Source organism: Molothrus ater, chromosome 11 (genome assembly GCF_012460135.2).
Source record: "Molothrus ater isolate BHLD 08-10-18 breed brown headed cowbird chromosome 11, BPBGC_Mater_1.1, whole genome shotgun sequence".
Lineage (NCBI taxonomy): Eukaryota > Metazoa > Chordata > Aves > Passeriformes > Icteridae > Molothrus > Molothrus ater.
Window position 1 is genome coordinate 7,055,518 of NC_050488.2, and position 16,803 is coordinate 7,072,320.

Genomic DNA, 16,803 nt, shown 5'->3' on the forward strand with positions numbered 1-16,803 from the left:
CCCAGGATGGTGACTTGGCTCCACTCTGCAGGGAGACCCCTGCTCACAGGGGAACCCTCCCATGTGCACAGGGCCTGAGTCTCTCTGGGCTGGGAGCTGCCTTCCATCAGCTCCCCAAGCCTCAGGGAGCTCAGTATTCCACACTGCAGACACCCAGGCTTCCTGAGGACAGGGAGGGAGCTCAGACAGCTGCCAGAACCTCTGAGGAGGCACAAGGTGATGCCAGCAGTGCAGCATGGGGCAGAGCAAGGAAGTGTGGGGCAGTGTTGGGGGGTCTCCAGTCCCTGGGGAGGGGCTCTCCTGTTCATCTCCAAGCTCCCTGCAAGCTGTCAGGGAGTGTGGAGCTGGCTGGGAGCCCCTGGGGGATGCCAGGCACAGTGCCCAGGGCCTGGGCAGCAGGGTGGCAGATGGCTGGGGAGCTGGGGACCAGGGAGCAGGGGAGGAGCAGGGACACCTTTCAGCCCAGACAACTGTAGCATCCCTGTTTAGAGTTATTTATAACTGGGCCAAAAATGGAGACGTGGCCACAGCCGTGTCCCTCCTCTCCCCAGGGTGCTGTGGTCGGTCCAGAGCTGACCAAGGAGCAGATCTGGTCCCTGCAGCCCCAGTGAAAGGGCAGCCTGCTCTGGCTCCCTACAGAGGCACCCACAGGGCTGTCCTGAACCCCTTCACTGGCTGGGGTGACTGTCAGTCCCAGGGCTAGACAGTCCACCACAGGCTCCTGCCGGGTGTGATCCAGCGGGAGAGGGGATAAAGGCCCTTTCATGGCCCATCAGGGGGAAGGATTCAGCCAGAGAAGCACAAAAGGAGGTGCTGGCAGGACTGAGGCTGCCATGTCCCACAGCACCGGGGCTCCTGAGCTGCCCCAGGGGTGGATGTGGGGTGCCTGCCCCAGCCAGAGGGCAGCCGGGGAGCTGGGCCTTGGCAGGCACCCCTGGGTCCCTGCTGGCACCACCCAGCCTTGTGTTTGGGTGGACTAAACGTGGTGCTGTTTCAGGCTGGGCAGTGCTGGCATGGTGGCCCTCTCCAGGGTTGGGAAAGCCCAGGGGCAGCTGCCCCTCTCCCTCCCCTCCGAGCTGTACAACAATTGGCTGCCCGAAGGACGCCGGCCTTGATCCGCATTGCTGGCCGTCCCCATGGCCGAGCAAACAGAGAGCAAAACAGCCCGGGCCAGCTCCTGCCACCGCCGGCATGCGGCCAGCCCCGGCACCCCCAGCCAGGGCTCCTGTCCCCCAGCTCTGCCACCCAGCTCTGCCACCCTGCTCTGCCACCCTGCTCTGCCACCCAGCTCTGCCACCCTGCTCTGCCTGGTGCTGCCAGGGGGGCAATGGTACCCACCCACCTGCCCCACAGCCAGGAGTGAGCCCGGGGCTGCAGGGGTTGAGCCAGGAGGAGGAAACAGAAACCAGGATCAGCACCCACCGTGCTGGCAGAGGGGCTGTCCCCAACAGGAGAAGTGAGGCACAGCCAGGGTGGCGCTGTGACCACTGGCCCTGGGCACAGGGTCGTCCCTCCTCGCCCAGTCCAAGGGTCAGCTCGCCCAATTCAGCCCTGTTTGCCATGGGGCTGGGCCAGTCCCGGGGGCTGCAGCCTGGCTGGGGCCAGCTGCTTGGTGGCAGGAGGCCAGCACAAGCCCAGGGCACGTGCCATGACCTTGCCCAGCCACCTCACATGTTTCCCCCACAGCCCTGAAACCTTTTCCCACCCATAGAGCATGGTGTTTCACAGAAGTCCCCCCCTGGCACCCTTCCCAGAGCTCCTCTGTTGGAGAGCCACCCCAGTTCCACCAGATGCCAGGGGGATACCTGAGGCCAGCTCCAGCCCCATTCCCCTGGGCACATCCCACATCACCCAAAGTCCTACCACCCGCTCCGTGGCACTGCTGGGACCCCCACCCTGCCCGTGAGCAGCCCCACCCACGCTCCACCAGCCCGGTGGGTGGCAGGAAGCACAGATGAGTGATGGGATGGGATGGGGAATGCTATCACCAGCAGGAGCAGCCACCGTGGCACAACGGTGGCACAACGGTGACACAACGGCGACACCATCGCAGGGTGGGGATGGGGATACAGGCCCCCAGCTGCCCTCTCGGCCCCCAGCTGTCCCTGGGAAGGTCAGGCCATGGGTGCCAGGCCACGGGCGGCTGCTCCAGCTCCGCCGGATCTGCCTAGAGCGCTGCCCGCTCCCGCTCTGCCGCCGGCAAGGTCAGCGCGGTGCTACGGCAGTACCGGCCCCTCCATCCCCATCACCGGCCAGCCGCTCCCGGTTCCCACCGGCTGGAGGGACGGGCATGGCGTTGGTGACCCCACACCACCCACGCGGGACATGGCGGTCCCGTGACTCTGTGGGCTGGCGATGCCCTGCCCGGGAGCGCCGGGGGCAGCGGGGAACAGCAGGAAGGGCCGGGGGCAGCGGGGGCAGCGGGGAGCGCCGGGGGCAGCGGGGAGCGCGGGCGGAGCGAGCAGGGCCGGCACCGCTGCGCCACCGCCCTCTGGCGGCCGCCGGCGGCACAGCCGGGCCCACGCCCTGCCCGCTCCTCACGCCCTGCCCACACCCGGCTGCCGACTGCCCGCTCACTGCCCACACCCTGCACACACCCTGCCCACTGCCCACACCCTGCACACACCCTGCACACACCCTGCCCACTGCCCACACCCTGCACACACCCTGCCCACTGCCCACACCCTGCGCACACCCTGCACACACCCTGCTCACTGCCCATGCCCTGCACACACCCTGCCCACCGCCCATGCCCTGCACACACCCTGCCCACTGCCCACACCCTGCACACACCCTGCTCACTGCCCACACCCTGCACACACCCTGCTCACTGCCCATGCCCTGCACACACCCTGCACACACCCTGCACACACCCTGCACACACCCTGCACACCACCCACGCCCTGCACACACCCTGCCCACCGCCCATGCCCTGCACACACCCTGCTCACTGCCCATGCCCTGTGCACACCCTGCTCACTGCCCACACCCTGCACACACCCTGCACACACCCTGCTCCCTGCCCACACCCTGCACACACCCTGCACACACCCTGCCCACCGCCCATGCCCTGCACACACCCTGCACACACCCTGCCCACTGCCCACGCCCTGCGCACACCCTGCCCACTGCCCACGCCCTGCCTGCCCACCCTGCCCACTGCCCATGCCCTGCCTGCCCACCCACTGCCTGCCCCCTCCCACCCCCTGCTTGCCCACTGCCCGCACCCTGCCCGCATCTGCCTGCTCTGTGCCTGCATCCAGCTCCCACTGGGGCTTCCCCAGCACCCCCTGCCTTGTCACACCCGTGTGACTCCAGCCCACGGTCCCTCAGATGTGTGCCCCTAGAAGCCCTCTCCCCCCACGTGCACCCTAGAACTCCACGAGCCCCTCTGTGGGACAGCCCCAGTCCCTCATCTATCCCACGGGCAATGGCGGCCCTGCAGCCTCACACATCTCAGTGGGTGCCATCTGTTTCCTGAGGCCTCTGGCTACCCCAGTGCTTTCCATGGAGCCCAACACTGTGAGGTGCTCTGGGGTTTCACCTGGTACCACATGGCACAGCACAGTGATCCACTGTCACTTCGGGGACAACATGCTAAAAGCCCAGCCCTATGGGGGCACTGACATCCCAGGATCATGTGCTCCAGCCCCTCTCCACCTGCATGCTCACCGCTGCCAGGAGGGAGGCTGGGGCTGACACAGTATTGGCAGAGTCCCCGGCTGTCCTGAGCCCACCCCTCGGCAGGAGGGGCTCAGCTGGTGCCGACTGCTTGGGCACAGATCCTCGTGGCTGGATGCTCTGCAGCCTCTGGCACAGCCGTGTCAGCACCTGGCCACTGCCACAGAAGAAAAACACATTCCCTTGCCTCCAGATGGAATTTCCTGTTTTGTTTTTTATCAAAATGGTGCCCATTGCTTCCCACGCTGGGAGGCACTGCTGAACAAAGCCTTGCTCCCTTGCTCTCTCACCTCATGCCCTCTTGGAGGGCACACGGGCTGAGATCATCCTGTCCCTCCAGCAATGGGCTTGTGCCCAGCCCAGCCCAGCGCTGCCCACTCTGCTCCACCCAGCCAGCTCTGGGTACCCCAGCGTGTCCAGCCACGACACGGACTTTCCTCCTCCCTCCTTCCCTGGCTGAGTGGTTCTTCCTGCGGTAGAGCCACTCAATCCTCTGCTCCCAGGATGCCGGGAAGGCAGGAGAAGTCATGCGGCTCAAACGGCCCCAGCCCAGCCGAGAACTTGTTACACATTTACCCCGCATTAATGAGGCGTCACCGGCTGCTCGGCCTTCGGACCGCAGGGCTGCTTCCCCCGGGCCCACGGCAGCTATGGGGGTTCCGGGGTGTGGGTCCCCCCAGAACCGGCACCATGGCAGCAGCCACATCCTCTTCCTCCCCCTCCAGCCCGGCTGGGCTGGACTTTGCCGGAGCAGATGAGGCACCGGGACGGTGATGAGTGCCTTCATCCTGGCACTCCTCCAAGGCAGGAACAGGACCGAGCAGGCAGGAGCGGGTGCGTGGGGACATCGGGATGTACCGCGGCTGTGATCGGGATTCCTAGGCTTGCTCGCACCTCTTTTCCCTTTCCAGCGCAGGCAGAGGGGGTGGCAGCACCCCGAAAGCCCTGGGCTCCCGAGGAGCTGTTCCCAAGCGGCCAGGCAGGTCCTTGGGTGCAGAGGGAGGACACACGACACAGTTGCCTTTTGTTGGTGCCGGCCCCGGGAGCAGGACCGGGGCTTTGCATCCCCTCCCTCCACCCCCGCCGCCGGCGGGACTGGCGCCCAGCACCGGGGATTTGGGGTTTAAAGAGCCGGCGGCAGCCAGAGCCCAGCTGACCCGCGGGGCGAGGAGGCAGGCGAGCTCCGGCAGAGCCCCCTGCTGCAGCACAGCAGGTGAGATGGGTTCGGGGCGCCGGGCTGGCCGGGGGCTGTGGCGTTGGGGACCTGGGACAATGGAGTTCCCAGGGAAGCTGTGAGGTCCCTGCGTCCCCGCAGTGGGTACCGGGTGCCAGCGGGTTCGGACGTGGTGCTGAGAGGGAAGTGAAGGCATCACTGGGCGGGTGCCACCTCCTTGTTCCTGTCACCCCACAGCTGAGCAGGAACCCCAAGCCCTGTCCCAGCAGGGGTGGCAGGGGTGAGCAGCACCATGCTGGGAAGTTTCCCAAGCAGTGCTCCTTCCCTGGGCACTGGTTTATGGAAGGGGAGCTCCCCTGGTGGCCTCCCACCTGCTGCTCCTTGGCGGTACTCACTGGCTGGGTCAGGCAGGGCTTGGCACCTGGGTGAGCCCCGGGGCGATGGGCAAAGGGGGTGTCCCGCGGCTGGGCACGGGGCTGGGCAGGAGCGGGAGCGGGGCCAGCACACAAGGCCCCATTGTGCCGTGCCGGCTCGGCCCTCAATGGCCCCATTATGCTCGGTGGCGGCCCCCGCAGCCTTCCCAGCCGGCACAGCCCCCCGGGAGCACCGTGGGAGGCAAGCTGAAGGGCCTGTTGTGCTGGGGTCCAGGGTGAGAGGAGCAGGGTGAGAGGAGAGGGCAGGGTGCCGGGACTGCTCCACCACTGCCTGTCTGGGTGCTGCTGGGTGCCATGGAACGCTGTGCTCCCTGCTGCCACCAGCTTTGAGGGCAAGATGCCCACAATGGGGAGCAGGCAGGCTCGGGGGGCAGCTGGACACCCCCGTCCTCTCTTCCCCACCCTCACCATCCCACCAGGCATTGCCTGTGCCCAAGGTGGCCATGGCTGTACTGCTTTGCCCCGGGGCAGGGAGGAGCAAGTGGGCAGTGAGGGGCTGACATCAGCCCTGTGTGTGGATGCAGCGGGGCCAGCAGGAGAAGATGAATGGATCAGCATGCTTCCCAACAAGACACACCCTGGCTAAAATTACTGACCCCATGGCAGGGACACCAGCCTATTTTTAAAGCCTAAGGAGCTGGATGCCACTGGTTGGTGTGGCTCAGGGCAGGGCCAAAGGGACGTGGGCAGGACAGCAGGCAGGGGGACTCAGCCAGCATCTCCCACTGCCCTTCTCCTGGGGTGGGGAGAGTGCTTGCATGGTGGCACAAAGCCTGGGTGTCCTCCTCCTGCCCCACGTATGGCTTTGAGGAGCTTTGGTGGTTTTCAGTGCAGGGCACATGGCCCCTCTGCCTGTCCCAGAGCCTGGCTGCTGGCAGACACGAAGCCAAGGACAAATGGTCATCTTGGGTCAGGAGGATAGGATCCTATAGGACCAGGATCCCTCCCTTTCCCTTTCCAAAAGGCCACTGCCCTGCACCTGAAGGATGCACATCCCCTTCTTCATCACCACCCCAAAGGTTCCCATGTACCTATGGCTTGGTGCCACAGAAAGGACAAACGATGGCAGCACCCCACAGGTGCTCAGGCACTGGGGTGCACACAACGCCCCCATTCCCTGTGCAGCCCAGATCAGTCCAGAACAGGGTTGGGACAATTAAAAAGGGATTAGCTGGGCTACACCAGCATGGCACTGCCGGGAGCCGGTACCTAATCCCAGCAGGAATGCACTGGGGCCACTGGGGTCCCTGAGGCTGGGGTCTCACCAGCCTGCTGTGATGGGGGGTGGACATAAGGTCAGGGTGTATCCACAGACAGGGTGTGAACCCAGAGCTGGTGTCGCCCTGGGACATTGCCTGCATGCTGTGCTACAAGGATGCAGCTGTCTCAGGCACATTTGCTTGCTTCCAGCCAAGCCCTCATGCTGGCCCACTTGGGATGCCATGAGCTCTGTCCCCTGCCTAGCACATCCTTCCTCTGTACCAGGAATGTGGCAGCCATGCAAGGCCTGATGCCATCTCATGGCCCAAGGTTATGGATGTGGACCAACATAGACAGACTCCCAAAGAAGTCCTAAAGCCACATCTTTAGCGCCATCACAAATCACCAGCAGTTTTTTGGGGTGTCCAGACCCAGGGGAGACTAGCTCGAGCAGCATATCCCTGTGCTCAGGTCATGGGTGTAGGCTGGGGTGAGGATGCCACTCTCCTCCCCTGTGACGAGTTGGCAGTGTCACTGGCAGTGCTGGCAAAGGCCACCCTGCTGCACAAACACATCTCTTGGCTGGGGAGCAGTGCCGTGCCCAGCCCATGTGTCACAGGGATGCCTATGGCACCAGCTGTCATGGTACAGCTCACCCTGACCCTTGGACCCATGGATTTCCGTGTCCTCAGCCATGATGGCTCCACCCGGGCAGAGGGAAGCTCTCTGGGCCCCAGGGACGTGGGGGACCACCCTGTAGCACCCTTGGGGGAATCGCCCCACAGAATCACAGGGGTTCTTCTGGTGACGTACCACTCCCATTTGGGATGCAGGATTTGTACCCATCCTGAGGGCTAGTGGATGCCAGCCCCAGCCCTCCTCCCTGCATGCAGGGTATCCAGCAGCCGGTGGTCCTGGTCACCCGTTCGATGGCACGGATACCTCCCATGCCCTGCTGGCTCAGCCCCGGCACGGGAGATGCCGGAGCCTTGGCCGGTGCCTGCTGCGGTGCCGCCCCTGGGCCCTGCGGAGGTGCAGAGGAGCCGTTTCCTCCCGCTGACACCGCCGGGGGCCCGGGCGCTGCCGGCCGAGCTACAGATGCTTGCCGGAGCCGGAACCGCCGGGGGAGATTTGGCCGAGGCAGCGATCCCCGGGTGCGGATCTGCCAGCGGCAGGGTCGGGATCAAAGAGCGAGAGCGGCAGCACCTGCTGGTGCCGTCGGCAGCGACACCCCCGCGCTGGCGGGGAGCCAGGCCACCGGCACCTGGCTGTGAAACCTTCCGCGGGCTGCGGAGCGCGGGGATGAGGGCGGGATGCCCATTCCACATGGGGACCGTCACCGTGCCAGCGGCCAGAGCCTCCGGGGCTGGCCAGGAACACCCCGTGGGGCGGGAAGGGGTGGCCGGCGGGCGACGTGGCGCATCCCTCCCGCGCCGTTTGTTCCGGGATGGAAGCCCGGCCCTCCTGACGCTTGATGGTTTCTCCAGGCGGAGCCGCTCCCAGCAAGGTCCCCTCAGGGCTCCAGGGCTGGGGCGATGGTGACGTCACCTGGTCACCTCGCCACGCTTGCCGGGAGTGGCGGTAGTTGGAAAAGTTCCAACTGGGTGAAGGGAAACTGAGGCACGGTGCTGGAATAGCACAGGAAGGTGCCATTGTGCAGGGCTGGGCACGACATCCTTGCCTCCACCATCTCAGCGCCGTCCTGGTAACAGTAGGCACAGGGACGCCTTGCCCGTGTGGGGGCCACCCAACCCAAAGTCCTGCTGGTGCCTGGTCAGAGTCTTACAGCAGAGTAACCCCTGCCGTACCGGTGCCAGCTCCTCTGCTGCTCCGCCCGTCCCCTCGCTGTCTCTATCCTCCTTACTGCCCATAAAGCTGGGCTGGGCTGGGCTGGGCTCGGCCGAATGCCACTCAGCACCGTGGCACAGCCAGGAGAAGAGCAAGTTGTGGTGCTGGAACAGAGCCTGCCAGCATGCCAGAGTTCCAGGGCTGGCAGCACGAGGGTTACTGGCGCTGGGACAGAAGGGCATTTCCCGGGCACCCTGCCTGGCACAGCTTCTGCCTACTGCACGGCTCTGGCTTCCTGCTGAACTCACTGCCTGCCTGTGCCTGCACCTGCACCTGACCTGCCCGCACCCGCTGCCGGCCGCCCGCACTCCCTGCCAGCCCACCTGTGCTCGCTGCCTGCTGGCACCCACTGCCCGCACCTGCCCGCACCCGCTTCTGCCCGCACTGCTGCTCACCCTGCACCTGCCTGCACAGTCTGCAGCCCTGCCTGCAGCCCTGCCTCCCCACGCATTCCGCACCTGCCTTCCTGCACTCCTGCACCCGCAGGTAGGGACAGTCAGGGGCACGGGGAGAGCGAGGCAGGTGCGGTCCCCAAGGCAGCTCGTGTTCGCCCGCCCCGAGCCCTGCCCGCCGAGGCACGCGTGGCCCCGCTGCCGGCACCACTCGGCACTTGCTATTCTTGGCAGCGGCAGCTGGAAAATGGGAGGCAGCGGAGGAATTTTGTTTGCTCCGGGCTGGGCCCGGGCCAGACATCTGGGCTGCAGCTGAGCGGGGCGCGGGACCGGCCCCCGGTACCCCCGGTACGGCCCCGGCACCCCCCGCCCCGGCCCCCACGCTCGGGCAAGCAAGTGCCTGTCCCGGCGAGGGGGGAGCCCCGGCACCTCTCGTGGGCTGAGCCACGCGTGTGCTGAGCTTGGCATCCTCAGCTCTGCCCCGGGGGCCGCGGATGTCACCGTGGGTGTCCCCGTGCGTGTCACCGTGGGTGTCACCCCGGGCCACTGGGGTGGCAGCACGGCTCTGTGTGTGTGTGTGTGTGTGTGTGTGTGTGTGTGTGTGTGTGAGGGGCCGCGGGTGTTCGCCTGTGCGTGTGCGTGTGCGTGTGTGTGTGTGTGTGTGTGTGTACATGTGTGAGGTGCCCGCGTGTCCGTTCGTGAGCGTGTGCTCGCACACTCGTGCGCGTGTCCCTGTGCGCGCCCCCGGCCCCGCCCCGCCCCGCCCCGCCCCGCGGGGCCGCCCCCCGCTCCCTCCCGGAGGACGCGGCGGGCGGGGCCGGGCCGGACCGAGCCGAGCCGGGACACAGGTGGGTGCCGGGGGCCGAGGGCCGGCAGGGTACGGGGGTGGCCGGGGAGTGTCCCGGGGTGACGGGGTCTCTGCGCTGCCGTCGGGGGGGCGCCCCGTGCTGGTATTGGGGGCTCGCGGCGGGGTCCGTGTCCCCTCCGGCAGCGGAGGGCACCGGAGGGCTGGCGTCGGGGTTGGCACGGGGAGTTTCGCGGGCTGGATCTGCCAGGGTTGGCACCGAGGGTCTGTGGTGCTGCCGCTGCTGCCCGCCCCCCGCCCGCCCCCCGTGCCAGCCGGGTCGGAGCCACGCGGGTCCGTGCCCGGGGGTCTGCCCCGGCCGCTCGGCCAGTGAGGGCAGGCGGGAGCCCCCCGTGCCCCGGCACGGCCCCGCCGGCGGCAGCCGTCGGGGCTGCCGGAGCCCGGCGGGTCCCGCGCCTCATCCCGGCGCCTCTGTAAATGCCATTAGCGCCGACCGCCTTCGTGCCGGGACACCGGGCAGCCGTACCCGGCTCTGCGCCCAGCCAGGCCCTGCCCGCTGCCCGCCCCGGGCTCACCGGCCAGCCTGGAGGGGGCTGCCCTGCCCGCAGGAGCCCCTTCCGTGCCGTGTGTACGTGACCCTCCTGGCCAGCATCCACCAGCTCCCAGCTCAGGCAGGGTAGCAGAGCCTGGGGTGATTGCACCGAGCCCCGCGGCTGTGGTGGGGCTTTTGTTGTCACCGGTGTCCTGGTGAGACCCCAGTGGCTGTGCCACGGGTGAAACCTACAGGGGCTGATGATCTGCCTGGCTCAGTCTGTGCCTTGCACAAGGTACTGCAGAATGGCCAAGAGGCAAGGTGGGATCTGTGTTCTGGCACAGTGCCCTGATAACCATCACCTCCCACTCTCCAGGGGAGAGGTGCTGCTGCCAGAGTCAGAGGAGGACTTTCCTACCTCGTGGTGTGCACCCATCAGAGTGGCAGACACATCAGCATAGGCCCCTCTGGTTATTGTGGGCACCTGCTCAGCCAGAGTCCCCAAATCCTGCTCCCATTTGCGTGGTGGTACAAAAAAGGCCAAGGACTAATGGTGGGGCTGTAGCAGTGGGGGAAACTGAGGCATGGGACCCCCTGACTACCATCGTGGACAGCTTGCCCAGTGCTCAGGAGCCCACTGACTGCCAAGCATGCTCTATCTGGTTGCCACCACTTCGGTGGTTGCTCTGTCCTTGTCCCCATTCCTATAGCACAGCTCCGTGCTTGCAGGCAGGAATGGGCAGAGCCCGGCACCCTCCTGCTGATGGGCTCAGACAGGCATGGGCAAGGCTGGATGCTGCTTGGCTGGGCTGCCTCTGTTTCCCCACGGGCAGGAGCAGTGTTTCTGAAGCCCATTATGCTTGGGATTAGATTAATGGGGACTTTAAAATAGGGAGGGACGTTGCTGGCTCGCATCCCCTCCAACAACGAGGTCGAGCCCAGTGGGGGATCCCCTTGTGCCGTGCCTGGAGTTGCCCTGTGCTGATGCTCAAGGCTCTGCAGACACTCGGCAGCATCGGGGAGGGATCGTGGTCTGGGGGCTGTGGGGAGGGGGCTGTAACCCGAGCTGAGGTCTTGTTTCTCTGCCCCAGCCGCGGCGCCACCAGCCAGACCCCGGCCATGAGCCGCACGCTGCTCCTGCTCCTGCTCCTGCTGCGCGGGCTCGCCGCGGGCCGGCCCCCGGCCGCTGCCACCCCCCGCCTCAAGCTGTCCTTCCCCGGTGAGCACGGGACACGGGCAGGGTGGGGGTGTGGGGTCAGCTCTGGGCGCACTGGTTCCGTGTCAGCACAGACAGCATCATCAGAGGGACGGGAGGATCCTGGGGGGCAGCACGGTGCGGTGGGTGCAAGCCCCAGCAGGGACACGTCCCTAGCGCTGCCGCCGCCCTCCCCGCGGACTATCAGGTGTTGGCACTGTTCCTTACCTGATGCCAGCCCCGCCAGGGCCACCTGCCTGTCCTTGGGGCCATGCCTGTGCTTGGGACCTCGCTCCCAGCCCCCGGCATGTGCAGGCACAGGTGCTCCATCCCTGTGTGCACCATGGTGGCACTCCCTGGCCTCAGCTGTGCCATACCTGTTGGGAATGTTGTGCCAGCTGGAGAGCTGCTGCCGTGTCCCGACCGGCCACTCCAGGGGCTCCAGCACGGCGCAGGGGGCTTTGTCCAGCGGCAGGGCTCAGCAAGAGCTCTCCTCGCAGCCTGACAAAGGGCTGTTTGTTCCCGCCACGGTGGGATTAGCTCCGCGGGGCAGGGAATGGCCCTTTCTCCCCCGCTGCCGGGTGAGCGGTGCGGAGATGGGTGCCGAGGGCATGGGAATCACTGCTGAGTGCTTTGGGGATGAGTCTCGGGGGACACGGGGACGGGTGTGGGGCTGGCATGGGGAAGAATGCTGGGCAGGCAAGGGCTTGGTGAACCTAGTCAAGCCAGTGGGACAGGTTTGGGGGAGGGGATGGCATGGCAGGGGGCCGTGGCCTGACCCGGGCTGCCTCGGAGCGTGTCCGGGGCAGTGGAGATGGACAGGCAGTGGCGGGGCCGGGCTGAGCAGTGCCGCTGGGTCCCGGCAGAGCTGCGGGCTCGCCATGGGCTGCACCACTTCTCGCTGGAGCACTCCTGCTGCTACGAGGCCCTGCTGCTGGATGAGGAGCGCGGCCGTCTCTTCGTGGGCGCCAAGAACCACCTCCTCTCTTTGGCCCTGGATGACATCAGCCAGCGGGGCAGGAAGGTAACGGGGCGGGGGGACCACGCTGGTGGGGCAGTGCTGGGTGCTCCAGGTGCGGTGAGCATCCCCTTCTCCACCCGCAGATCTACTGGCCGGCTCCTGTGGAATGGAGGGAAGAATGCAACTGGGCCGGCAAGGACATCACTGTGAGTGGTGGGGAGCGTTGTGGGATGCCAGGACTACACCAGGGATCTGCCCCAGCACTACCTCACCCTTCATTCCCTCCATCCCCAGGCAGAGTGCATGAACTTTGTGAAGATCCTGCACCCCTACAACCGGACCCACCTGTACGCCTGTGGCACTGGTGCCTTCCACCCAGTCTGTGCCTTCATCGAGGCTGGCCAGCATGCAGAAGTGAGCCTCCCCTGGCACCACCACAGCCTCCAGCTGCTGCCACCTGCCCACCTCCCATCCTTACCCCTCTCCAGGAGCCCGTTTTCAAGCTGGACCCCCACCACATTGAGGATGGCAAGGGGAAGAGCCCGTATGACCCCCGGCACACAGCTGCCTCTGTCCTTGTGGGTAAGGGCATTCTGAGCCTGGCGCTGGGTGCAGCGTGGCACAGGGGTGCCGGGGGGGGCCCCTATAACACTTCCCTCGGTGCCTGCCAGGCGAGGAGCTCTACTCTGGGGTGGCCACCGATCTGATGGGCCGTGACTTTACCATCTTCCGCAGCCTGGGCCGGCGTCCCTCCATCCGCACGGAGCAGCACGACTCTCGCTGGCTCAACGGTCAGTGCTGGGCACTGGGAGGGTGGGCGCCAGGGGGGCCACTGGCAGTGGCAGTGCTGTTGCCTGGAGGCATCAGGGCAAGGACTCCTTCAGGCTCAGATATGTGTTCACTGCCTCCAGAGGGTGATTTCAGGGGTTCATATGTTGCCGCCAGACCCTCAATGTCTGGTGGATTCCCGTTCTCACCCTGCCTCTGCTCTGCAGCTGGGCAGGGCTGGTTCTGCTCCCTCCCCTGGGACCCCAGCAGGTACTCCAGGGTCCCTGGGGAGCACAGCCAGTGGAGGCATTGGAAGCACCACCCCTCTGTCCCCAGAGCCCAAGTTCGTGGCCGTTTTCTTGGTGCCGGAGAGTGAGGACCCAGATGATGACAAGATCTACTTCTTCTTCCGTGAGACGGCGGTGGAACGGCAGCAGGGGCTGGGCAAGACCAGCTTCGCCCGCATCGGCCAAATCTGCCGGGTGAGAGCGTGCACAGGCAGGGGGGCTGGGGGCCAGGGTGCCCAGGGGTGCCACCTGCTGCTGCTGCTGCTGACACCGGCGTCCTCCTTGCCCTGGCAGAACGACATGGGCGGGCAGCGCAGCCTGGTGAACAAGTGGACGACATTCCTGAAGGCTCGGCTGGTGTGCGCTGTGCCAGGGCCCGACGGGGCAGACACCCACTTTGATGAGCTCCGTGAGTGAACGGGGATGTGACCCCAGCAGTGTAGCTGTGGGCAGCACTGCAGCACTGATGCCTTCCCTGCTTGCAGGGGATGTTTTCCTGTTGCAGACAAGAGACAAGCGCAACCCTCTGATCTACGCCATCTTCTCCACCTCCAGGTCAAGCCCCTTCCCCAGGACCCTGCACACACCCAGTGGTGCCCCCCTTCCCCCCTCACATCTTTCCCCTCTCTCTCCCACCAGCTCTGTTTTCCAAGGCTCAGCTGTCTGTGTCTACACCATGGCTGACATCCGCCGGGCTTTCCTGGGCCCCTTTGCGCACAAGGAAGGTCCCAACTACCAGTGGGTGTCATACCAGGGCCGTGTGCCATACCCCCGCCCTGGCATGGTACGTGAAGTAGAGGTGTCCTGGCTGCTGCCACCAGTGCGATGCCACTACGTGGGGTGGGGACAGTGGGCTGTGAGACCCCGCTTAGCCAGTGCTGTCTCCCTGCAGTGCCCCAGCAAAACCTTCGGCACCTTTGGCTCCACCAAGGACTTCCCAGACGAGGTGATCCAGTTTGCCCGTCACCACCCACTGATGTATAACCCTGTCTTGCCCCATGGCCAGCGCCCCCTGTTCCTGCAAGCCACCGTGCCCTACACTTTCACCCGCATAGCTGTGGACCGTGTCACCGCTGCTGATGGCCACTACGACGTCCTCTTCATTGGCACAGGCACGTGGTGACCCTAGGGATGGGGCAGTGAGGGAGAGCGGGGAGATGCTGGGGCTGGGACCCGTGGCCTCACCCCTCCCTGCCTGCAGATGTGGGCACAGTGCTGAAAGTGGTCTCAGTGCCCAAGGAGAGCTGGCACCGCATGGAGCCGCTGCTGCTGGAGGAGCTGCAAGTCTTCCAGGTGAGGGTCAGGGTTCCACATCCCACCAGTCAGACTTCCCTGCAGCATCCCCATGTGCTGTCCATGCTCTGGGTTATGCCAGGGCACTTCAGCTGCCCAGGATGTGGGAGCCAGGATGCTGCATCTTTAGGCTGCCCCATGCACCCTTAACTCCTGCCCATGCTCTGCCCACAGGATTCCTCCCCCATCATCAGCCTGCAGCTCTCCTCCAAGCGGGTAAGGGGGGACCCCTGGGCATTCCCAGGTCCACCATGGCTCTGCCTAGCCCCGTGCCACAGCACGGGGGTGCTCAGCTCTGCTCTTCCCCCAGCATCAGCTCTACGCTGGCTCAACCACAGCGCTGGCCCAGCTGCCCCTGCACCGCTGCAGTGCCTATGGCAAAGCCTGTGCTGAGTGCTGCCTGGCCCGGGACCCATACTGCGCCTGGGATGGCAACACCTGCACCCGCTACGTGCCCAACACCAAGAGGTAGGTGCCATGCCGTGCTGGGGATGCAGTGCTGGGGCAGCCAGCCTGCCCCGAGGCCATGGTGAGGAGCACAGGTCAGGCTGTGCAGCCCCTGCTCCTCCATCGCCCTCCCACAGGCGTTTCCGCCGGCAGGACGTCCGCAATGGTGACCCCAACGTGCTCTGCTCTGAAGGTGAGCTGGGAGCCAGCCCGAGTCTGGGGCTGCCCTGCCGTGGTGGGGGCTGACAGCCAGGCTGTGTCCCTGCAGATCCCAGGCGGGACACCGTGCCCCAGAAGCAACTCTACGGGGTAGAGGGAAGCACCGTCTTTCTGGAGTGCATCCCCAAATCCCTGCAAGCCCACATCCTCTGGACATACCAGCGCACCCTGAATGATCCCCAGCGAGAGGTAGGCTCTCCCTGGCCAGGTATGGCCGGTGGGGCCGTGCCGTGCCGTGCCGTGCCGAGCTGACCGGCCATCCCCGCGGGTACTGCAGGTGCAGATGGACGAGCGGGTGGTGCGGACGGAGCGGGGTGTCCTGCTGCGCAGCGTGCAGCGCTCCGACGCCGGCCTCTACCTCTGCCACGCCACCGAGCACGGCTTCACCCAGCCCCTGCTGCGGCTCTCCCTGGAGGTGATCGGCGCCTGGCAGGCCACGGGCGTGGCGTCTGCCGGAGACCCCCAGCTCGCCGCCGGGATCCCCGGCCGCAAGGTCTGGTACCGGGACTTCCTCCAGCTGGTGGAGCGCCCGCCGCTGGGAGCCACGGACAAGGTGTGCCAGAGGCTGTGGAGCCGGGGCAGACCCCCGGCACCGGCCCGCAGTCCCGCCGGGCCCCCCGGCCGCGGGCAGGGCGAGGAGCCGCGCAGGGCCCGCCGCCGGCGCACCCACGAGGGGCCGCGGGCAGAGCGGGGGCCCCGCAGCGCATCCCCCTGGTGACCCGGGGGCCGGCCCCGGGCGCCGGGCTCTGCCTAGGAGCGGGGCCGCAGGTGGGGCACGGCCTCGGCCGCCCTGCCGGCAGCACTGCGGGGGCACTGCCGGGGGGAGGCTGCAGCTCCGGGGCCGCAGGAGGGCAGCCGGCCTGAGCAGCCCCCCGAGGGGCTGCCGACCGCCCTTGCCGCCGGCTCCAACACCGGTGGGGACCCAGCCGGCTGCCGGCATCGCAGAGTCACCGAAATATTTATTAACGACTGTTACTATGAATGTAAACTGCGGGGCCAGGCAGTGCCCCCCCCAGCATGGCACTGCGGGAGGACGGCACAGCAGGGTCACGCTCGGGTTCCAAAAGGGCCACGGGCAGCAGTGGGAGCACGGAGGGGCAGCGCAGGCACTGGTGGGACGCAGGAGGAGGGGGGCATAAAGGGGAGATGTTGGGGGGCATAAAGGTGGCACCCACTGCTCTGGGTGTAGAACAGTGGCACAGGGGACCTTGTACTAATTGAGCACAATAAAGCAGATTCAGCCGCCCAGGCTCCCGCGTCTGACCCAGAGCCCCAGAAGCGCTCGGGGGCAGCCCGGTGCCCCACAGCACAGACCCACTTTGACACCCCAAGCCTGGAGGGGCAGGATGCCTGTCGACACTGGAGGGCTGAGGGGAGACAAGACCTGCAGGGACATTGCCAAGATTGATGGGTTTTCCCCAGACTTCCATCTCCCCGTGCTTTCAGCTCCACTTTGCTTTCTGGAAGATGAAAACCAAACTTCCCCGCTGCCAGCAGGCAGCAATTAAGGCAGTGACCGAAGGTGACCTCGGAGTCTGCTGCCTCCTGCTGTCTGTGCTGGCATCAG

At 66.2% G+C, this 16,803-nt stretch overlaps 1 protein-coding gene across 1 annotated transcript; it reads left to right on the forward strand.

The window, feature by feature from the left end:
* Window positions 1–7,467: 7,467 nt before the first annotated feature.
* Window positions 7,468–15,954, forward strand: SEMA3B (semaphorin 3B). The gene is made up of 20 exons (XM_036391192.1): window positions 7,468–7,996; window positions 8,824–9,077; window positions 9,504–9,577; window positions 11,158–11,285; window positions 12,128–12,285; window positions 12,366–12,428; window positions 12,517–12,636; window positions 12,711–12,804; window positions 12,894–13,013; window positions 13,327–13,472; window positions 13,572–13,686; window positions 13,763–13,832; window positions 13,917–14,061; window positions 14,170–14,389; window positions 14,479–14,570; window positions 14,745–14,786; window positions 14,881–15,038; window positions 15,155–15,210; window positions 15,286–15,425; window positions 15,514–15,954. Exons 1-20 carry the CDS (start codon window positions 7,468–7,470, stop codon window positions 15,952–15,954), a joined length of 3,165 nt encoding a protein of 1,054 aa, XP_036247085.1.
* Window positions 15,955–16,803: the final 849 nt, after the last annotated feature.